Genomic DNA, 18,380 nt, shown 5'->3' with positions numbered 1-18,380 from the left:
GGACGCAATTGTAACCGGGATCGGACAATGAGCTGCAGCTGGATCGAACGTGATCGCGTCCTTGCAGGATCTAATATTAAGTGGAAAACGACGCCGTTGCGAACATCGTGAGCTTCGAGCTTCCTTCGTTGCGTTTTTATAATACAGAATTTTGTTTTTCCTACGGTATTTTATTTTCACGTCTTAGTTGGGTTATTTACTTATTTATTGATTACTCGTTATCGTTTAAGTTTTTTTCATTTTTTTTTTTTTTTTACCTGGATCTTCGTTTCGTTCTAGTATATTTCTCTCTGTCTTCTTCGTCACGATTTCGACTATAATCCGCTTCTCTCTCTCTTTCTCTTCCTTTCTTCGTTTTTCTTTTTTTTTTTAATAACAAACTTTTATACTTATTTATAAGTCGTTTAGTATGAAAATAATTTAGCACACTCTTCTGCGGCAGAAATTTCATAGCTGCCGTCCATACCGCTTAATAAACACTAACTGGAAGCCCCATCCGGAACGTACGAATCATCTTCTGACAACGAACAACAGCGCGAGGGTGAGGAAGAGGAGGAGGACCGTCCAGATCCCTTGAACCCGTAGCGAGGCTGGTTCGCCAGAACCGTCCGATGGGTCTTGGGGCGTCCGCATCGAGACCAGAGTATAATCCCCGTCGGAATCTGGAAACAGATTTACAATATCGCTCTGACAATTCGAGGCATGAAAATTGAAGCGTGAAACCCGCCTGAGGTCCGCCCCCCTTATTTTCTCCCTTTTAAATTTCATATTACATCTCTCTCTCTCTCTCTCTCTCTCTCTCTTCAATGAAAACTCGACGAATGGTGCAGTTGCAGGGGATTTTACGACGTTTTACCTACTTTCGAAAATAATGGTGCGGGACATTCGGGCGAACGACTTGAGTACGCGGGGTTTGATCACGAAGAGCTATAGGTACCTATACGTATAATATATACGGAGCGGTATGAGCGGCATATTTTTATTACTCATGGTTTACGATTTCGGGCAGGACGTATGGCTCCTGCAGACGGTGCCCGGAGAGTCCTGCAGTTTCGGAATGCAAATTATTCGCAAGGACGCGCCATTGCCGCGAACGTCCAGCGGAAAACGCGCGATGCCGCTCGACAAGTGGACGGGGAAAAGTTGATTTTCTGGGCTGATATACCTCCGCCTAGTCAGTCGGTCTTACGGGGGAATCTTCCCACGGGAGAAGCTGACAGCCCGGAAACTGCGGCTTGCACCGCAATCACCAGGGCTGTGTTCAACGTGCTAGCGAAGGTCGGGTAAACCGAGGCAGTTTGGAAACTTGCTTAGAATCGTTTCATACACCGGCCTGCAAGCTTCGCACTGTGGTGACATTAAAAGTGACCCCTGCCATTAGCTCGCGTCCCGAGGCCCTTCAAAGACTCTGCAGTTCGAATGAATATTGTATAAGCGAGGTACAATATTGCTTCACATTTTAGTCTTATCGCTACCGAGTTATGGTCCTCTTGTGTACCATCGCAAACGCCACAGCTATAACTCGATTTCCTTCTTTCTTTCTCTCTTTCTTTCTTTTTGATCGTTCATTTATTTTCACTACGGTTTGTTGTTTCTCTTGGCAAATGGATTACCAGTAAAATTACCATTTTGATTACCAGAGAACGGTGGATATAAAAGAAATTTGGAAGATAAACGCTTCCGCGCGAAAAGCGTGAATTCTACTCCCCGGATCAATTATTACATTCCATAAACATACGCGGTCAAACGTAGAATTTCATTTTCCACGCATGAGTGGGTTTTTCTTTTTTTCTTCTTTCCTTCTCCGTCTGCCACACGTGTACTTTGAACTCGTTCGATTTTTAATCGGAACCTCAAATCGATCCCCGTTTCTTGCGAATTTTCCCAGAAACGGATTCCGCCGATAATGAAGTACCCGAAGAAAGATTCTGCGCATTTACTCCCATCTCGTTATCCCTGGTTCTTCGTCCTTCTGACTGTTGTGGTTTTGCTTTCGCTTCGTGGCTTGCTGGCGACTCGTTTTATGTACGTAAGCCATTTTTATGCTACATGCACGTCCTTGCAAACAAATTGATCTATTTCTGCGCAAAGACAAATAGATCAACAGACGGATAGATAGACAGATACTCTCCGCTATTGACGAACCTCCCACGAAGGCTGGTCGACCGCGACCCGAGCACGAACAAACAGTCGTGAAATTTCTCACATCATTTCGCTGCATGTTCACCTTGTATTGCAGTAACTCTGCCCGAATATGGGTATGGACAAAAAAATGGTTCGAAATATTTTTACCGTGCACATTATAATTACGTGCAAAAATTGGTTGTACAGGGATGCGATTATAACGTCTATTTTTTACGGATGTCGTGTAAGCAACTTTATGCATAACCCGTCGTCCGTAATGTATGTTATAGGGCAGAGACCGTGACCGTAAGGAAAATTAAGGCATCAACTATTGTTTTGAGCGTTTTTTAGCTTCATATACACACAGGTGTGTACGAATAAGCTGGGTTTGTTCTGGAAATGAGCATATTTACTGATGTATTGACATTTTTTCTTGGGACTCGGCATTAAGCAGATCGACAAAGATTGCTAAATTGACAGTTTGCGTGGCTCGGAACCACCGAGCTTACGATAATATCCGTTAAAGTATATAATTATAACCATTATTGCGTGGAGTTCTACTAATAAAAGGTGATCTTAGCGGCGAGTTGGTCTTGCGTTTGTCCCTATCCCCCACGGGAAACGAGCAAACATTTGATCGAGTCATCGTTTTTCTTTCAAACTTGAAAAAGATCAACTCCGCTGGGAGCTTTCTTTGAAATTCCCTTCGACGCGAGAAAAAATATTGTGATTCAGAACGTTGACGAGTTTATTGAGAAATACTGAGTGAACTGTAACATTTAAAGAACAACAATGTACCCGAAGTAAAGATCCTTCTTCCGTGAACCCAAATGCAGTGTCTTTCATGCGAATTGGTAGGTACTTAAAAAAACATACGGTAGAAACTTGCGTGTATTGTTGAAAATCTCAGTCTTATCGAATGAAAATTTGATATTGCCAGAGAAATATTTGCATTCAGGTTTGGTCAAAATTTGCATTTTGGAATATAAGGCACCGGTCTCTAAATGAAGGCTTAACGTGATGCGTGGAGAAAAAAAAAAAAAAAAGAAAAATGAAAAAACCGCAGCAACAATTTTTCACACTCCTTCGCGAGGCATGCGGCATAGTTAAAAAATTCACCACATATTTCTACGTTTGTAATTTGCAAAAAATGTCATGTATGATTCGACTTCGCGGCTGTGGCGGCGCGAATATGAACGCTGCGACGTACGCCGGTGAGGTGACGAAGTGCCTGCGGGGAGTGGCAATGAGAAAAGGAAGTTTTAGAGCGTCGTCGCCCACCCCGAGCCCCGGCCTTCAAACTTTACTTCACAATCCTCATCTCGGGTGAAAAAATTGCGGCGAATTCGTTTGTTGAATTTATACACGGGCGGCCAAACGACTGTGAATTCTCATCTCGGTATAGCATGCGCATAAAATGGGGGAAAAATTAAACTTGAAAAACATAAGTCAGGCACTCGGTTATAGTCGAGATTCGTGAACGCAATATAACGTCCGAACACACAGAGACTTAAAAGCGAGAATCAAAACTGGAATTTGTTCTTATCGGAAAGTGGAAAATTACTATCTAAGATTTGGCCTGCTTTACCTTGCAGAAAAATGATAAGGTGCGTCGAAGCCCGAAGTTCATCGCTTCGCTGATCCTGAGAGAATGTCACGCAAGCGGAAGCCGCATGTGTGTGTTCGAGTACGGCTGAAGGGAATTCGAGACCCGGAAAACATGCAAAAGTTGCGTTCTTATCAAAAGGTTGGAACATTTGCCGACGTGGTATGGATTTATTTCCCTTCTTCCATCTCTCTCTCTCTCTCTCTCTCTCTCTCTCTCTCTCTCTCTCTCTCTCTCTCTCTCTACGTCTGTCTCTATTTTTTTCTTTCTTCTTTTCTCTCCATCCGCCTCCCCGCGTCACTCCGCCTCCCCCCTCTCTTATCTCGCTCCTTCCTTCTTACGCGTGCAAGACGCCATTTGTCTCAATTCTCACACCTCGTTCCGGAGGATTTCGTAGGACGTTGGTAATTCGAGCGAAGCCATTGATAGCGGGACCATCAGACCCTGTCGCGAATATTGATTAGTCGGAGTAAGTTTTTGTTTTTCTTTCTTGCAACTTTTTTTCTTCAACCCATGCAATCTCGAAGCTCTCCGATCCTCGACATTGGTCCGGCGTGACAAACGTCCACCAGAGGCATTCTTCGCATCAGCCTGCCCAGTATAGAGAATTTTTAATAAAATTCATCTCCCGACGAGAGCGTTTCTGGGAAGACGAATTTTCAACGCATTCCCAGCTGATGCTACCATGGGTGAGTTTACCTCTGTGATCCACTCCGTATTTATATGAAATTCTTTCATCCGGCTTGAGTATTCAAATTACATCACAAGCATATCTCTCTGCTTTATTCTGCCGGGGATAAAAGCGAACGGAAGAACGTTGCCGGAATTCCGTGAATTCAAAGTCATCCTCACGCCGGCGCTAATAGTCCTTAATCCACGTATTGCGCTTCCTTCAATTTATCACCGATACGTCTCCTGGGCTATTTCTACCTCGCTTTTCTATCCTCGTGAAATACACTCACTCGTTGTACGCAGGTACTGTCGTTAAGACCGATTGTTTGTGCATGGCTTGGAAAATCGAAGGGCGGAACGGTCAAATCTAGGATGCGCGTGTACGACTTTTGTTGGGCGAATGATATTCTCCTTATTTCAAGCTAAAAATAACTCACGCGAAGCATTTTTTGGCAGCACATTCACTGACTGAATGCTCACACCGTAACCTGATTCTGCGTTTTGGCAAGGTTTTACATCTGGCATGGCACTGTGAATTCATCATGGAATCACGTATGCCAGGCGTAAAGCCCTGCGCGACTAACACTCAATCAATCCTGATAAAGCGAGGTGAGCAATTTGTTGACGGTGCGTACTCAAAATAAAATGTTTTTTAAAAATAACACTCGAGTGGGTAATGAAGGATATTTTTTATGATAAGCTGCGATGTGTGAGTAAATACCTGTAATCAGCGGTATTGTGCAAATTTCGAGCTGTTGTGAATGGTTTAATTAAATGAACCAACCTGATTCTCTCCATTCTTCTACCGCGTAGTCGATAGGCCGTTGACGTGAGTTTTTATTTCCATTTCTCCCTGCAAACACGCCACAGTCTCAGTGTAAATTATGTTCGAGGGAAAGAGACAAAAACTTTTCATGCAGGTCATCGTGCTGAAGCGAATTTTCGTCAACGTTAATTACACACAGAAATTAAGGATTAAATTTCATAGCTGGGGTTGTTGCAGCGAATTTGTGAAATATTACGTATAATATATACATGTACTTGGGTGGAAAACCGTACGTGAATGAACATTGAATTCACTTTATTTAATAACGTGCACGAAGCTACCACCGTGAGACGTTAACGAGAATTATCCAATGTTTCTTGCAGAACATAACGGATACATTAAGACTGACGTAGCAGAAGATTTATTGTACGGAACAAGTTATATGAACGTGTATATGTGAAATACATGTATAAATGTTATATATACAGGAATACGGACGTGAAACACCGTGGTTAGGACAGAAAAATTACCGTTTTTTTTTATTGATGACGTCACGTGAGGGGAAACTTGCGTTGTCGTGGTGGAGGGGGCTGGAATCTCTGTAACAAACGATCCCATCGTACCGTTTCGCTGTTATTACTTTTTACCCGTAAATTCGGAGCCGCGTGTAAGCAATTCTACCGACTCAGGCCTCGCATGGATTTTAAAAGCCAGCGATTATTGCAGGAAAAAAAATTAAATGGTAGGAAAATTGCGTGTATAAATACGTATTTTTTAGCAAAAGAAGAATTACATGTATCTGAGATGCGTCTTTGTGAGATTTCCAATAAATTCGAATGAGGAAATCTGAGAAATTGTAGAGGAAGTTGGAACGGAGTCAGACGACGACTTGAACGATAGGGTACCGTTTACCAAGCGGAGAAACTTTATCGTAACGATTCGTCAGTTAACCGCTTGCATCATTCTCCATTTCGTATAAGATAACGTGTTCCATGCTTTCTTGCTTTAACCCGCAGTTTGATCTTCGTTTCACGATATGTTTGTATGTGATATATTTGAGTTATGACAACACTTATGGTATTTTATGTAAGAGAGAATGAAAAAAAATATGTATCGACAAACTCGTAAATCTACCAAACGTTATAAATAATTTACGTGACAAAGATCGAATCTGATTCCAGCTGTTCTGTTTGAAAAAAAAAAATTCAAATAACGATATAATTCATGTAAATTGACATATTCCAACGGATTGCGTGTAGAGTTGTAAATTATAATACAACTCAAACTACGTATCGCAAAATATTCTCTTCTCGTAACGAAGTTCAGTGAAAACCTAAAAGTCAATAATAGCCTGAGTCATGATTGTTGAAGCAACCGTAACTAGAACAGGTCCAATTTTCAAATCAGAAATTAATCTGAGCCGAAATTCATTCTGTTATCAATAGCAATGTTCTGAATGTATATTCTTGGCGAATGAGAAAGACTCCAGGCTGAAATAAATACACATCGCTTCAATTTACCCGTCATTTAGATTTGAGGGCGAACGAAAACGATGCTTGACCTCGAGGTTTGATCGATCTCGGCTAATTCCAAGGGTCAAGATTGCACGGGTACGGTGGTTCATTACCGCGGGCGGTCGATCGACGCGATTAGATTTCGTGTTACATTCACATCCGATTGCTGGTGCGGCAGTGTGATAAGAAAGAAATAACGAGAAAAGTAAAATGTTATTCTCCTGACGAATCGTGCGAATTGACTAACCGTCCAGTTTAATCACGCCGTCCGTTTCTCCCAATGAATTTTTCGCCACGCATTTATACGATCCAAAGTCCTTCGGATTGACGTTCCTTATCTTCAGCATCATGTACTTGTTGTAACCGCTGTCCGACGAGACAGCCTCGTGTTTGTCACCTGAAACAAGAAGGTTATCTAGGCCAATAGAAGAAAGGACGGCGGAGCTTCGGCTAGAATGGAATTCACAAACTGAGTTTCGCGAATGGGTTCAGCATTAATCAACGCGACTGCAAGCAATTCCTGCTGCAAGTTTTATAAAAGTTCCCGGTATATTACTACCATAAAATCACATTTGTACTGCACTTTTTAAAAAGGCTCTTGTTCCGACGGCTTAACTCGAGGTAAAACTTTTCACGCGTTCAGGGCTGCAGGTACACATTATACACATGTACACGGGATGAATTTACCCGTTTGAATGAACTTCGCAAAATAATGAATCTCTATTCGCTGACGTGAGCAAAAAATTCATTCAGTCCGGGTATACTCGGCGACACTTCGTTATTCATTTCGCTCCGTCACATTATACTCTTTGGTTTTTTGCTCATTTTTTCAGACTTCCGTTCTCCGTCTTCCTTTTCCACCCCGGTAATAATTATCCCCCACATCTAACGTTAAATCTCGGACGTAACACCTGAGCAATAAAATTCCCGTATTACCAGAGACAATCATGTCGCCACGTTCCGTCGTCCAATAGTTGATCGAGGTCGGGTAGGCCTCGGTGAGACATTCCAGGGTAACATCCTGCCCAATATACGCGCCTTCGAGCTGATTCGGTATCGACAACATCGGCGGGACTGTGATCAGAAAACATACAGACAAACATTGTATACACGTATGTACCGATGGGTACATGCCTATAATGTACGAGGATAATAAATCCTCGAAACAAACTTCTCGCCATTATTATACACACCTACGTATACGTTCATACATATGTGTATTCGGACGGATGTAACATACAATAATACACTTCATGTTTTACTTTGCCGCATTTTCCGTTAACGGGGGGCGAGAGGGGTCTGAATTTTTCAATAGCCCCCTTTTCGCAAGCCCCGAGGAGAAAATACCCGCTCGCTGAATACGGCGGAAACGTGCTCACCTCCTCGAGGCTGGCAAATCGCTCGTTTCCTTGTTCGTGGAATCTAAAATACACCCTCGCACACATCCCCTCGAGAGTTGTTGCGCGTATACTACGCGTATTCGCCTTGTCCACCTTGTTCTAACTTTCGCTTCGACTAATCAAACCCTTACACACCAGACTTAACTGGGATTAAATTAAACTGATAATCCGATTCCTGCGCGGTCGCGATGCACTCGCCCGTTATATCTGACCAATGTCCGGTCTAAGTACCATTTATCCCAAAATTTCCAGATTTGCGAACTGCATGGATCGATATTGCGGTTGTACAATAACCGGATTCGTCAGTTAACCAAAACGAGTCGATACAGTAACCTGATTGACGTTTGAATGACGCGAATGACGGACGAATGGACGACACGACCCCTTTCTTCTAGAAGATTTTTTTCGTGGGTTGCATTAAATCTAATGGAAGTTCGTACTCGTGTATTCTATGAGAACACGAATATCATTGATGATGGAAGAAAATAACGCGAATCAAACCGATATGCCAGCGACCGGCAACGTTTACCAAAGATAATACTTTACAAAAGTATATTCCACCAATCAGGCTTATTGCCATGCCGAAAATCTCATCAACGTCCGAGGGAATGAAGATTATCCGCTCGTGAACCGCTTACCGGATCAATTTTAATTAAACCGTTATATGTATATAAGTCCGCTACCTTCGTCGTCTGGTAACCAATTGTGAACAAATTCGCTATCATTATGCTACCTAAGTTATTTTCTTCGTGCCACACGAGGATTATTAATTAACGGATGGTGTACTAGACGTATATATACAGGTATATACTCGCGTTTGAGATTGATCATACCTGCGAGGCTCGGCGGCTTCAGCGCGTTCCTGCTCATTAACATCGTCTAAGCTCGGAAGTTTTCGACAACATTCGGAGGTAAACAGATTACCGTATACGTACAATTTTGCATCGATACAATGTGATCGGGGACCGCTGCTGAAGGCCTAACTTTCTCGCCAAAACAAAACCAAAGTTCGATCGCGATACGTTTCAACTTCGAGATCCTTTAGTATCAGACGCGACGTGGCGATTCGCAGAGACGTGTACGCTCCGTCCGATAAGAATAGCCATTATTCAACTGTTATAAGGGCGAATTCAACCCTAGTGAAATTAGCGTTTCAAGTATTGACGGTGTCGGGCTAGACGTTGCGTCCTGTGAACTTGTTTTCGTTTTGTGTCTCGGTTAGGCGTGAATCTGCAGCGACGCTTCAACCTTGGATTATGCCATCAGTTTCGGTAAGTTTGAATTGTTCAATCACTCTTCTACTGTTGTGTTTGTGGAATGCGTACTTAAACTTTTCATCAAGAAATTGGATAATTAAATCTGTCCACTTGTAAGCGACCGCTTGATATCGAGAGTGAAAGTAGTAATATAATTAATGCTTGCACGCGTCCGACGCAACGGAGCTTCGTGATTATAGTGGCCAGCATTCCAAAGTACCGAAGGGAATAAGCGAAAGCTCAGGGTGAATTGGTCAACTTCCTCCGTTTTTGGTAAGCGTCTGTAAAGGGTAGTCATTTTGAACGGTGTTCAAAGCTCGTTAGTCCGGGCGAGAAATTCCTAATCACTCGAGAGTTCGCGGAGCAGGTACCAATCACTCATTTGCCATTTGGGGTGCCGTTCATCCTACGACTTGACACGTGTAAGCTGGAAGTTCAGAGCGTGAGTGTGCACGGTTGTATCAAAGGCCCAACAACGACCGTCTAGATTATCAAGCTGGGCACACAAAGAAGACAGACGCACATGTACAAGCGCGCGACACAAACGTTGAACCTTGTTCCCTACCTCAAAGAGAAATTCCCCCTGATTATTATCGCGTTACAGTTAGCGAGAGGTGCGAGGTAAACGTAGCGAGGCGACTGTAACTCGAGAGTGAAACAAACGGTTGTAACTCGAGTGCATCCCGTCCCGACTCTGTTGTCTCGATTCGCGGGAAAGGCGTTGGTGACATATCAACCAGCGTTAGAGCACCAAACACGTACAGGCGGGACGTGAAGCGAGGTCCAGGCTTTCAGCCTGTCCACTTCCCTCCGAGGCGCCCGGATAATGGCGAGCTTTCAGCGTGTCTCCAGCCTAGCCTTAGCGCAAGCGCCTCGGCGATGTTACACTTTATTTTATATTCCTGAAGATACCGAACACCGTCTATCCCGTTCCCCCCTTATCGCCCTCCGAGGGGAGAGCGCTGTCTTGACTCGATCCTACCCTGAGAGGGTTCAAGGGTTGAGTTATGACAGAGGGATAATATATCGCGGGGAATCGACCTAGATCCCGAATTTCTGCTACGTTTGCACTGCTTCTAATCCCTAATGAAACTTGAAAACCATCTAGCCACCCGGTATTTTACTTTCGCCAAAAACTTTTTCCCGCCCCGATATACTCTCCCGAACTGAAAAGGGTTCGTCTTGCCCAATCCCACGTATTATATATCAAGGATATTTTTTCACCCCTGAAGCGATGGAGATGAAAAATGGTAGAAAGGAAAAAAAGAAATACACAAGTCTTGTCAACTTGCAACTTCGTTTGAGGGATGAATCTCGGGATTAGTCAACAATACGACTCTTGAAATGTTCAAAGCCACTTACATTGAACCCGGAGAACGATTCTCTTACTGATCGAGGGTGGGACTCCGTTAGAAGCGATGCAGAGGTAGGCACCCATGTGCAGTCGGCTAATCTTGACGATGTGGAGGACTTCACCGTCGACTACGTTCACTGAAACATAAAGTTGACCGTTATTCGAACCATAGATCTTCCGAATCATCTTTCCGTCATCCTCGTGCTTCGCGATCGTTCAGCCTTTTATTTATACACACATCTAACCCATTTGCTTTTTTTCACTCTAAAGCGTATAATCTTGATTTTCGTTTGTTACGATTTTCTCTAAACATACTGCATATTAAATAAATTGTCAAGTGCATGAAATGGAGGTGAAATTTTTTGCCAAATCTATTGTTGTCATTTATTTTGTAGAATTATTCTCACATTCCGAGAGAAACGGAAATTTTGACGAAAAAAAAACTTAATTTCTAAAACATGTCCGAAACATCTCAAAATCGTTTAAAAAATGTTTCTTTACTCAAATAAAGGCATTTTGAGTTAATATTTTCATTTTGAAGCGAACGGGTTACAAACACGCCGTCATTATTATTCGCTACTCATCGAGTGACGAGTGCATCGTAGCGTAAATGGAAGTCGGCAATATTCGTGACTGTTTCGAAGATTCGTAAAGCTGTGGAGACGTGATCCCGTCAACACTCTTTGGTTGATTGAACTTGTTGGCCCGCAGTCATACGAGATCGGACAATCTATTTGTACTTGATCGATACGTGTTATAGTTGAAACGATCAATCACTTAGCTTCCAATCCACTTCATTGCAGATGCAAAGGCCGTAGTCTAACTTTGTTTTTCACCTACAACGTCAGTGCCGAAACGAAATACGTGCATGGGCGTGCGTGTTTAATCAACGGAAAGGAATGGCGTTACCTTGTTTTTTGGCTCTGTGAATAAATATAGATCCATCCCACCTTGTAATACGTACTTTTCACGATACTTTTTTCACATTCTTAAAATACTAAGCATTTTTCGAAGCATTGCCTCGGGTTCTATTCAGCCCGTATATCCCTGGGTAAAAAAAGTCATGCCTATTCGGGCAAAAGAAACGTTGCTCCAGGGAAAAATAATCGCTGTCAGAAGTAGAAGCCAAGATTTATTAGCCACCGTGTTTCGCTTTGAGCCACGGCTATTTCCACTGTCAAAAAAAAAACTTCATCCCGACTACGTACGATTCCAAGTCCTACTGCGGAATCCTTTTGCCGCGCGTATACAAGTCGCGTCAAACTTGAAACTTTCTTAAAGTGCAAATATAGAACAACTAGTCCTGCGTTTAATTCATTTGAGTGTGGAGAAAGAATGCATGGCTAATGAAGGCCACACACGCCGTAATTGGAATTAACCACGAGCGGGAGTCCGAGGTGTTTACGTTCATTAGCTAAACTTACAGTCGGTCCTTCAGGTCGCGTGTCCAGGACAAGAGTATCAAGCAGGTCTGTCGTCACCACGCGGTCTACATATAATAGGTGTACGTATATACGTATATATTATCTTTAATTATCGCCCGGAAGTTGCTCAGAGTGAGTAGCCCGAAGTGTTACATGTACTAAAGTGGTTTAAGGAGGGTGGGTCACAATCTCGTATAAATTGTGTGGTCACTAATTGATCCCGATCGTATTAATCATTGCGTGCGAGAAAATATAAAGTGTCTACAGCATTCGCCTGTAACATCTTGAATGGAGTTTAACGTTCAAACACAGTGTTAAAGAATTAATGGAATTTTAGTAGCTTGCACGTTTGATTCGTTAAGTTCGCGTCCGGTTCATTATTCGGGATTGCGTATTTTTTCGCCTCATTTTGCATTACAGTACGTGGGTGAAAAAAATTCGACCAACTGCGACTTATCGCAACGTATCGTTGATCAGCATTACGAATGGTTATATTTGACGCAGCGGGTGTCTAGAGCCCGAAGGCGCGGGCTGGGCGTGAGAAATTTGCTCTTTCATATTTTCACGTGTTGCACGACGGGAGCTATAGACATCACTTGATCTTTGAAAGAGCTCTATAGAAAAAATCGCGAAGCATTATGTCAGGAAAGCGCGGTGCTTTTTGGCAGAAGTGATGTCTACCGACCCCGCGACGTGCCATCCCTACAAAAATATGAGGGAACGTATTCGATGGATCTATATAGCTCGCGCCGCAAAGTAACTCTCAAAACGTCAGCGGCGCCGGGACGACAATCACTTCGCGGAAGGGCTGAATAATGATCGAGAGTTGACGTGGAACATTTCTTGACATTCGTCAATTGGTCGAATCGAAGCGTTGACTCGATCGTCGTGGACGTCGTTATTTCTTCAGCCCCTTTTTACGAATGTACGTACACGACGTCGGGTACCTTTTACTCGAGATTTCTCGCAGATCGAACGATTGTATATCCAGTTTTGCTGAAGATTTTTCACAGATTTGTTAATTCGAAAAATGTGTCATTTCGCGAATAGTTATATTAACGTGGATTTTAAATCCGATGTGATTGCGAGTCAATTAATTCTAAGCCGCGTGGAAATACTTGATCGATGTGATTGCAGTTACGTACGTATTACAATAACGGACCTATGAAAATTTTTGACCGCCGTTTGCATTTTGAAACGGGATGCAACGGCAAACGCAAACGGCTCACGGGCTTCTGGGGATTTGATGTCGAAACTATTCAGGGAGGACTATGACGTACATCGCCTAGCTCCCTTCAGAAATACGTAGGATGCTCGCGTATAATGCAGGAACCTAGACTGCAGGAATGATCAAAGAACGGCGAGGCAGTGGAAGATTGCCGTGCCACCGTGTGTATCACGCGTTGTTTTACGTGAACAAAGGTAAACGCGTGTATACCTCGAGCTTTCGTATGCAGTGAACTCATGAGATTTCAATCAAGGAGTCTCTCGGGATGTGAACCGCGACAGGAGCAGCCTGCAGGAAAAATAGGAGTTGATACGCGTGGCTGCGATCCTTGCCCGAGGCGTCCGCGTTGCAATTCACGATTTTCCACTTTGTATAAAGTGTGAACGTGTAACGGGTGACAAATCGGGCTGCCGCCAAAATTACGTGTAATTCGTTTCAACGCGCAAACACACGCGTGGTGCGCAACGGCTCGGAGTGAAAAACGCGCGGTGAAGATAAATAGTTCATTCATTCTTCAAATACCAAACAAACCTGACCGTTGTCGCGATGACCGTGGGGTACGAATTTTGGAAAATTCTCATTCCCAGTGGAAATCCAGGTGTGAGAATTGTACATCGTGTTCGACAATGGAGTTGCGGAACACAATTTTGCTAATGGCGTGCTGTAAGTTGGTACTATAGGAATTAGAGTTGTATTTAATTAAACCGAGGAAAATGATGTGACGTCTAACCAGTCGGTTTCTTGTACCAGAAACGCCCACTCCTTCGAGATCGCTTTACTTCATCTAAAACGGCGAAGAAAGTAGTTATAATTTACAGAACAATGTTTTCTCTCTTAAAATTGCAGAAGTAAATTCTGCGAAATTCAATCGAAAGTTCAAAAAAATATAACAGAACTGCAAGAAAAACAAATTGTAAATCGAGTGAGCATCTGATCGATACATCGTCTCCGACTCGATACTGCCATTCCCATAAATTGAGATCTTATGACCTATTTATAACATCCTTCCCGTTGAGTTAATTCAAAAAAGAAAACAGCGTATAATTTTTCGAATCACTGAATCAACGGCATAAATATAATTACATTGCCAAAGATATCGGAGTGTTGTTACCTGCAAGTTTTACATTATAGCGGTTTTCATTTCCTCTTAAATTTTTACACGCCTTTCAGAAAATAGTCAGCCGGCGATTAAAAGCTGAGACAAGTTATACGCATATTTCAATTTGTAGCTTGCTCGATATTTTACACATTATATAATATATTCACGGTCTTGCTGGCGTCATGCGAGATCAGCCGGGCAGGCAACGTTTTTCCAGAGGGTCTTTCGTAATTGAACTTTACGGGAGCTTAGTCATATTAGCAATTACCCTCCCGGTTCAAGTGATGCTCGTAATAATTTTACAGAGGATAATGATTACCTGTGACGGTGTGTGAGGGTACGAAATTGCATAACTTACAATTGCTCAAGTGTTTGAGAAAATCATCTCGATTGAATCTTCATTCGAAGCAACAAAAATGACGAATCCAATAGCTCTGAGAGCCGAGTGAGAAACACATGCGTGTGTACTAATACACGCGAATTTTATCGTTGAAATGAAACAGGAATAAGTTGTATTTCTCCAGAAACATCGCGGTACGCATAAACAAATCGGCGCATTCGTGCGCGAAATACAATTTAGAAGTGAGTATGTGAAATATTTCACGTCTTAGCGAAATACGCTTGAATGCCATAGCTATCGGCAATTTCCCTGAAAATTTACAATACCTCGGTTGAGCGCCTTCTGTATCTAATGCCCATACGTATACCTGCATGAAACACGTGCGCAGTGCGTCCGCATCTGAGCCTTGCGTAATAGAACCGGGAGAATCGAATAAATTAGACCCTATTTAGGTCACAGCGAGATCTACAACAACGATAACGGCAAAAACAGCACTTCTTTCAACGTTTTCCGATATGTTTTTTGCCACTAGGCAATCTCGTGTCGATTTGCTGTGGCGATTATTTTGCATACTAACAAACATCGCGAGATAAATAATCATTCGACGTATACAATATTCCGTCTTGGTATGATATTTGTTCTTCAAAATGAAACATGAATCGTTTTATTTTCAACCGAAAACTGAGCACCCAGCCACGTATAAATTTTCAACCACCTACAGCAAACTTCCAACTGATTTATAGCGAATTGAAATCACCAGGAATGTTGCATTATTGTGTTACGTGGGATATGAAATTAAATTGAGATTAATTTCAATCCGATTATGTGAAATCTGATTAGTCGATCGAGGCGTAAAGAACGTCCGTTGAATATATTTACTATTTAATCCTATATGAACTTGATAGCGTGGATATTTTAGTGTTATACGGTAGACTGGTTTCCTGTTTCGACATGCAGTGATGAACCCAATCATTGAAATGAAATCGATGATAAATTTTATCGATGAAAATTCCAGCTGAACAGCTGGAACCTTTATCAATTGACATTTTATACAGGCACGAAGCTTCGACTGCAAATTCAAAATGGCACTGCGATTCCTACTCTGTAAACCTTCGTCACTGGTATGCAAACGTAATTTTTCGTTTGAGTCAATTTCAATTATATCAGTTATACCTGTAGTTAATTTTTGAGCGCATGAAGTGCGAAATTATCCACGTTGATCGATTGTAAATCGTAAGAGAAATATATACACGCGACCTATAGACGGTTGCGCGTGAATGCATCAACGAGCACGATACTTGAGATACCCTGATTTTGTCTACAGCCTAAGTGGTCAATTGTGTTATGAATATTTGATACCATTACCCAAGCACGTGCGTGCTGCACGCTTCACATCCAGCCACGTTGTGTAGTACGAGACGGTATTTGCGCCGAACGGCATTAATTTTCAAAAAGTCGCCTGTATCGTGCCCTGAATCGGTAATTACTCTCGTATATGCTTTGCGAAAGGATGTCGAAAATCCAGACTGTCGCATAAAAAATTTATTCGCCAATGTTTCATCCTGCCAACGGCAAAACGGCTCGAGAATCGGAAAGTTTACTATCGAATCCCCAAAGCTTGATCCTCTAAGTATTCAGGAGGTCTTAGGACAACCGAGAAGTAAACTTTCCTCGGCGGTTCGTTTCAAAAACGATCATCAAATTCGAGTCACCATAAAACTGCGATGATTTCCTCTCCCTTTTCTTTACCCGTCAGAAGTGTACATGCAGACCTGCGATTTTTCGTAAGCTCGTTCACGATCAATCACCTGCTCAGGAATTCTTTCGTCGTTCATTATCTCGTAATCGAATCGCCTCGACGAAGCTACATACAAATGACGAAGAATCGAAACTTCGTTGAAGGTGCAAAGACTAACGCAGTCAATAAATCCTGATATTTCAGACTGTGAAGTATGCGGACGGCCCCTCGGAGATGTGAAAGGAGCGGTCCGTCAGCCCTGGGAAATGGTTTACGGTTCTAAAGTATATCGATTGTTCTCTTGAAAATGCTGAACATTCTTTCGACCTTTCGACCCTTTTCGTCCAACCGATAACTCTTAATTTGTCTGTAATTTCTAGGCGCCACGCGTTAGCTAGACCGCGGCAAACTGCCCGCGGAACGAACGTAGAACGGTACAAATTGAGTCGCAAACGGTGGATTGGTAAGTAGGAAAGAAACGTCGAGGAAATCCGTTTTCGACTATCCAATTCAAGTAACAGCGTTGAACGAAAGACTTTGGCGAGATGTCTCGCTATCTTTGTCGACAAAAGAAATTAGTGGGATTCGGGCGGTTTAAGAGTCTAGCAGGTAACAATGGTGTCATTTTGCGATCTCGGATCTCTTCGCTGTTCAGTCGTGGTTAGAATCTCTGTAACTGTGTATAACGTGTTTCCACGGATAATCCATTGTCTAGCGGGGAACAATGCCACTCGGACCGAGCCTTCTGTTCCCAGATATACTCGTCCGAGACAATCCCAACCTCCCTTTCTCCCATTTATCCAATTATTTAATTACTCCACCGACAAATCACGCGATCCCCCCCCAACCGACCAAGGAGAATTACAGACTTGCATTGCGATTAAGAAGCTGCAGCGGGGCTGTTCCTTGTGCCACCGCAACACCTGCTGCGATGACTTACCAGCACTTGTTCCTAGTGCAAACAGCCGGAGTTATATGTATACATATACGTGCATATTATATGTATACGGTATGCGTGTACGTACACGCGCGTGTTGTAGGCTTCCGGCGAGCACCGGAAGACAAGATCTAGGGTGAAAACAAACGAAGCTGGGTATTTGGAAACTTGTTATGTTTGTGTTAGGGGGCCCTGCACAGTCCGTTGTGTTTAGAGAAAATAGAACAATTGCTTTCTTCTATATTTGCAGAAGCTATATCCTCCGTACGTCGCGGTGAAGTTCTTCCTCTCCGTACACACGTAGATACATACCCAGCACCCTGGCTCCAGACCTCGCGATAGTTTCGCCAAACTCGATTTGCTCCCCCTTCACCCCCTTTCTGGCAACCCGGCCTCCCGGTAGGTATTTTCCTTTTACTCGGTTATTCTTGGCGGGGTTTGCGCTCGCCGCGAACGAGTGCGCGCGTGAATCGGCGAATCCGTTCTCCCGAGAAAGGGTTGTCGGGACTCGAGGAGCAGGCCGGCCGCTGGGGTGTCTGGAGGCTATCAGGCAGGAAGTAATGGCGTTAGCCGCCCCTCGGGCCCCAGAGGCCAACACATCAGTTAGCAGAACCATGCAGCGAGCCGTTCCAACCACATCCAACCGTGAATTCTGTGATATCCGGCCGTGCCGAATCCGCGGAACCGGCGAAGCGACGCCGTGCGCCGGAAACCCGACGCGACGCCTCGCTTTTTCCCCTAATTATGCTAATCGGGATATGTGTGCCTGTCGCGTCAACGCCTATTGGCGAAAGATAAAAATTCTAATGCCCCTCGGGAGTTTCCCGATCGCTTCGTTACCCTTTTCGGTCCATTCGATCCCTCGTCGTTACCGAGAAAACGTCACTTTCTTATTTTCATTAGCTTTCAATTTACAACGATT

At 43.3% G+C, this 18,380-nt stretch overlaps 1 protein-coding gene across 2 annotated transcripts in view; it reads right to left on the bottom strand.

Annotated features, from left to right (window-relative positions):
- Window positions 1-217: 217 nt before the first annotated feature.
- The window catches only part of LOC124214489 (lachesin), a 147,790-nt gene continuing 129,627 nt past the window's right edge, over window positions 218-18,380 (bottom strand). For both annotated transcript variants that reach the window (XM_046616790.2, XM_046616791.2), the window contains exons 6-11: window positions 10,701-10,829; window positions 7,619-7,756; window positions 6,930-7,079; window positions 5,699-5,767; window positions 5,187-5,255; window positions 218-662 (exon numbers count right to left, since the gene is read on the bottom strand). In XM_046616790.2, coding sequence (XP_046472746.1) covers window positions 511-662; window positions 5,187-5,255; window positions 5,699-5,767; window positions 6,930-7,079; window positions 7,619-7,756; window positions 10,701-10,829 — 707 coding nt within the window. In that variant the 3' untranslated portion in view covers window positions 218-510. The remainder of the gene's footprint in view (window positions 663-5,186; window positions 5,256-5,698; window positions 5,768-6,929; window positions 7,080-7,618; window positions 7,757-10,700; window positions 10,830-18,380) is intronic.

This window comes from Neodiprion pinetum, chromosome 3 (genome assembly GCF_021155775.2).
Source record: "Neodiprion pinetum isolate iyNeoPine1 chromosome 3, iyNeoPine1.2, whole genome shotgun sequence".
Taxonomy (NCBI): domain Eukaryota; kingdom Metazoa; phylum Arthropoda; class Insecta; order Hymenoptera; family Diprionidae; genus Neodiprion; species Neodiprion pinetum.
The sequence above is the reverse complement of the archived record's forward strand: the minus strand, read 5'-3'. Positions and strand labels throughout refer to the sequence as shown.